The sequence below is a fragment of the Synchiropus splendidus genome, chromosome 6 (assembly GCF_027744825.2).
Source record: "Synchiropus splendidus isolate RoL2022-P1 chromosome 6, RoL_Sspl_1.0, whole genome shotgun sequence".
NCBI lineage: Eukaryota > Metazoa > Chordata > Actinopteri > Syngnathiformes > Callionymidae > Synchiropus > Synchiropus splendidus.
Window position 1 is genome coordinate 12,184,206 of NC_071339.1, and position 5,482 is coordinate 12,189,687.

The window sequence follows — 5,482 nt, forward strand, 5'->3', positions numbered from 1 at the left end:
GGACTCGCAGTTGGGTTCTCAGGCCGACTTAAGGGGGGAGGAAAAGGAGGAGGGGGAGGCGGCGGAGCGGATAGAGAAGTCTGGTCTAAATTTTCGGGTAATGTAAATGGCTCGGGTTGTGGTGAGGTAGTTTGTCCATCTGCAGTGTCTATCATGAGAGAAAACACGGTGGAGAACGTCACCCTCTTATCACAAATGTGTGAAAACAGGTTCTCTTTCAAATACACAAAAACTCCATGCAATTTAACCGAAAGTGAAAGAGCAAATTAAAAAAAACAAAAACAAAGCCACAACCTTGGTCAGGGTGTCTTCAGAGGGAATACCTGTTACTTCATATTTCTACAATTTAAAAGAGTAAAACTAAATACTGGCATTACTTTGCAAGGTCCGCTCACTTCATTAAAAATGATGGAAGCACAAAATATCATATGAACACTTTATAGTAGAATTAAAAAACAGGGAAGATGCTAGATATGATAGAATAGATGAAAACAGTGAATGTTGAGCGTTTTAAGGTCAATAAGACGCCTGTGATTTAATCGGTTTGATGCGCCAAGGCTTAATATTTTCGCAACATGGTGCACTTTAGCCACGTTGTTGCATACGCCAATACGGTACATAACGTGGCATTTGAGGGACATGAGTTGGAATGTGACTTTACAAAGTTGTAGACACCCTGAAGGTAACGGAAATGGGTTTGTGAAATTCAGTACCTGGTTGGTTTGGGCCCTCTCCAGCTGTCTTGTAATGCATCAGTGCTGTCCTGCTCAGTGGTTAAGGCACACGGCACACACATCATGCAAAGGGACGGAAAAAGTTAGCAGTCTCACACCCACACGCAGAGCATGCGTCACACTTTTTGACCTCACTACACACGTGGATATCAAGTCTTATACCAGGATATCTATATGGTGAAGATATTGATCTAAAGAAAGCAAATAAGCATATTTGGAGCCCCCACTTGTCGACCAAATGAGAGTCATGAGGGTAAAGAAATCCATGACTGAGCCCAGTAATGGTGCTCCTGCTCCTGACTTCGAGGTCATGGCTGGGCTGAGAGGTTACAAACACAAAAGAATCCAACCCTGTGTCACTCCACATAAATTGCCAGAAGACCACCACTTCTATCCAATGAAACAGTGGTGGCTCTACTCTTTGTGAGTGACGGACAACAGACCTCCTCAGCATCTATCAACAGTCAGGGACGTTGTCAGCCAACCACTATTTGGATGCCCATAGTTCTGCGCACATTATAGTTGGCAAGAAATTAAATACATTTCCCCTTTTGAAAAGTTTCAGCCTGACAGCACTGCAAGTTTCAAAGTCGCAGTAATCTAAGTTATTACCAGCATTGATCCAGACTAGATCCAATTTCATATTGATTGTTAACCTCGAGATAAATGCTCGAGCCAGCCAGGTGAGCATGTTCTGTTTAGGTTCGCAAAAGTAGTCAGACATGAGAAAATATGGGGTTGAGAAACATGCAGATGAGTTACTAACTAAACTGAAAAAAAGCATTGTGAAAACAGGCAAAGATGAGATGGTGGTCTTACCACTTTCCTGTATAGACCTCTGAAGTGCTTCTGCTAGCTCTTTGTCCTCCATCTCCTCCGGACGGATGTCCTCTCGGCCCTCTGGACCATAGGCAAGACGCGCACACTCTGGAAGCTCTGCTTCTGATAAAAAGCGCGTCTCAGTACCAGTCGTGCCTATTAGGAGCACGCTCTTCTTCAGGTCGATGGAACACTGCAGGAAAATTATACGTTTGCATTTGATCTGATGCACCACTTAAGAGAGCACAATATCCTTTATTAGATTAAAGACCTGGTGTCTCTTCAACATATCCAGGCCGAGCAGCATGTCCATTGGCTGGTCCTCCAGGATGGAGAAAGAACATGGTAGAAAGTCTCCCTCTATCTGGACCTGAGCTGCACAGGTGTGAACAAAGCAAGTTTAGATGAGGTAAAACTGCCAGTGCAAAAGAATACAAGGACCGGCAATATGACTCTTTGAATGGTCAAAGCTCCTGGCTCCAGTCATCGGCTCGCCAACAACTCAGGCTGTTACTAACAAACAACAAAATGAGGCACCAACCCAGATGAACTCTGCCGATGATCTTCTGTGTTCCAACTCCTTTGGCGATCCCAGCCCAGCGTCGGTCAACTAAACGCATGATGTTGCATCTCTCGGCACACGCTTGGCTCATAATGGTCATCTGAGCACCTGAATATGCAGAACAATTTCACTCGAGCTTCAGAAAAACAGCTACACAGATGAACTGTGCTTTCATTACCAGAATCCACGAAAGCTTTCACTGGATGTCCGTTCACTTTGCAGTTGATGTAGAGCATCACCACCTGGCCAAAGCTTTCAGGCGCTTCCTCCATTGCAATAGTCATGTTTTCTTCCACGTTATGTTGCCTAAAGTAATAGAAGAGTTTGTATTATCCTAAAATTAATCATATTCTCTCTTTTTTCCAAATCTTGTGAACGAGAAGAATTCAACAACAAACCAAGAAGCTTTAAAACGCTCAAGGTCAAGTCTTCATGTTCATCTGGCACACATTTAAGACTTCAAAGGAATTTACCTTATTTCCTCTTCAATCTTTGCTTGAGCCTCCAAATCAAAAGGATCAGCAGTCAACAGTCGGATTCTCTCCTGCTCCTTTTTGACTCGATCCTGCTGCTGCTCCTGTAGCACTCTCTTGAAGCGATCTACAAACAGTTCAGGAGAGACATGAGCAGACGAACAGTGAACCACGTTTCATTGATATGGAGCAGCAGCAGATCACCTAAGTCACCACTCAGCAAGGCCTCTGCAAGCGGTGGGTTGCGCTCCTTTAAGAGAGATAGCTCATGTGGATTAGCTAGCAGCATTTGCTGGAGTAAGGCAGGATCATCCAGCCCCTGAGAAGACGAGGAGCCACGAGAGGCTGATGGTGTGGAAGGTTGTACAGGACGCTGTGATGGCTGTTGCTGTGGATTTGGCTGCTGCGGTCTAATGCTAGTGGAGGTGCCCGGGACTGTGATGGAACTGAAGTCGATGCGTGGCAGACCTGAAGAGCAAAAGAGCTATTAATAGGTTGATAACGCCCCAAAAAGTGTAATACTAAAGTTAAAAGTTGACTGAATCTGTAGCAATTTTGTTATTAAAAACAATTAAAATACCATCAAACAGCCCATACCTCATAAGATGAGAATCTATGTTGACAATAAACATGTGTTCTGATTTGACTATTCCTTCTCTCTCCTCGTAACTGTGCACCTTGCAGTACCACTAACTGTGCACATACTGTATTGCACTGAGATGAGCGCTTTGAATGAGACATTATCATAAACCCAAGATGCAAGAAACAATGGTTCCTCCTCTCACTCACCACCTTTACGACATGCCTACATTTTTCAGTTTTAGATCCAAGTTCATTTTTAAATAGTTGGTAAACAATAGAATTCAAATATCCAATAACCTACCAAAAAGGCTATAATTAATTTTATCAATTCAAATTTTATTTTAGCCTAACAATATCCAATATCGTGTGATACGCACTTCACTGGTCATGTAGTTTTTATTTAGCATATGCTTTTTTTGAACCTTCAGCTATCATTTGTCTCTACTTTACAGTAGTGCTTTCATCTCACCTGTGAGTCATTACTGGCATTTAATCTAGGATCTGGAAAGCATCAGGCTTTCAGGATGGCTGTGTTACCTGGAAAGGCTGGCTGTGAAGGTGGTGGTCTTCTTTCAGCTTGTCTAAGAACCACCATATCTCCATCCTGGACTCCATAGTTCCCCAAACCACGGGTGGGGTCCTTTAATGGCTGTTCTAAATGTGTGATCTGCACGGGATGAAAAAAAAAACATTAAAAACAAATTTCCCAGTCACACGGTTCCTATTTGCAACAATAAACATGTTTCAGGATTGAAATTAAATAAATCAATACAATTAATCCTAAAAATGGGTTTATTATGCAATACTATTAAACAACACATTCTGTCCTAGTGCCATAAAAATATGTTGCCACATGTGGATAGTGCAATTAATACTTTATATTTATGTTCATGTTGTTTTATATATCAGTATTTTATGGAGAAAAATATTCTAATTATGCGATAATTTGCATTCAAGGAAAACAAACTTACACTATGAGGTTGAGACTTCTACTTTTACTTTTGGTTTCATTATGTGTTGGAAAGCAGTGTGATATTTAGATATCAAATACCTATATCAAAGACTATGCACACATACAACACCATAAAGGTCCATTTCAAATAAAACAACATATTTTCTGTGGAAGTATTGAAACGGTGACGTTGATTGTTAGTGTTCTGCATCAAAATCGCATAGCAAACAAATGGAAACAGTTTAACTATAATACTAAAGCCTGCTGCATACAACACGACTCAATGGTGAAAGACAAAGGTAGAAGAATCTAGACTAAAGAAACACTTTGCTGAGTAAGTTTAGTTTCGATTTCAGAGACATCGCGAGACGAAACCTTCCAGCTCTGTTTAAAAAAAATCTGGACCACAAGATGTCCAATGGAGACATTTTTCACTAAACACACGTCCAAACAGCAAAAGTCGATTCACGCTAGCCAGCTAGCTTCTGGCAGCGTTAGCTCCGAAGCGACGCCAAGTCTGATTCGTACCTGAATCTCCCCAGCTGGGATTCCTGATTCCAGCTCACACAGTGCTAAGAAGTCTCTCAGTTCCAGGTCCGGAGAAACATCGAGGGCGAAAGTGGTTTCCCTCGGAGCACAGAATACGATGACCAGCATCGTTTTTTATTGCAGCAGGCTCAGTAAACAAACCAGCTGTAAACAACAAAAGTGCGATTAGTGTGTTCACGCAAAACTCATCGACAAATTACCGCTTAAGTGGCAAAAAGTGTTGACGTAAATGATTAATTTCTTGGATCGTATGCCGTTGCTAAACACTTACAAAGACGGAGTAAAATGGACCTGATTTTCGGTAATTCTACAACTATATATGAAGAGTCGTTCCGTATTGCCGCACGCAGCCTGTTTACGACCTGCCGTGTTCATTTGCTGTCGTGATCAATTTCTTCTTCTCCCAACATGCGAGTCGAGTCAGAGGCGCCCTCTGCCGGATTTAAGCGTGTACACTCAAGAAAACGAGCTGGAGACGCGGACGACACGAGATAAATAGTAGTTGATACAGTCCGCAGTATTTCCCCAATGCAAATCGTCCCTATTCCCATCCACTTTATGCCCTCCTCTTTTCTTGCACATCAATTTTTGGCACTTGCAACTTGGCTTTTTGTCTCATTCATCATAGCCTGAGCCGCATGTGTTAAACTCCATGGCAAGGTGTCAAATTTGTCAATGTCATCTACGTGGCCAGCTATTTCATTTATGAAGTATAGTTGGCTCAAAATTGAATTCAATGCCAATTTAAGGTGAGTTAAAAACTAGGCAACCGCTAATAGAATAGTGGCACACGATCATATTACATTGCATT

General features: G+C 42.0%; 1 protein-coding gene across 2 annotated transcripts; it reads right to left on the reverse strand.

Moving 5' to 3' along the window:
* On the reverse strand, positions 1 to 5,049 carry ddi2 (DNA-damage inducible protein 2). Of its 2 annotated transcripts, XM_053867859.1 has the most exons (11): positions 4,943 to 5,049; positions 4,651 to 4,815; positions 3,708 to 3,837; positions 2,793 to 3,056; positions 2,589 to 2,715; positions 2,294 to 2,421; positions 2,095 to 2,223; positions 1,825 to 1,928; positions 1,554 to 1,746; positions 714 to 763; positions 1 to 148 (listed from the first exon to the last, which is right to left on the reverse strand). In XM_053867859.1, exons 2-10 carry the CDS (start codon positions 4,777 to 4,779, stop codon positions 753 to 755), a joined length of 1,215 nt encoding a protein of 404 aa, XP_053723834.1. In that variant the 5' UTR covers positions 4,780 to 4,815; positions 4,943 to 5,049; the 3' UTR covers positions 1 to 148; positions 714 to 752. The 2 variants fall into 2 exon arrangements, 1 of the variants encoding a protein (XP_053723834.1); XR_008414834.1 differs by having other exon boundaries at positions 714 to 1,746.
* Positions 5,050 to 5,482: the final 433 nt, after the last annotated feature.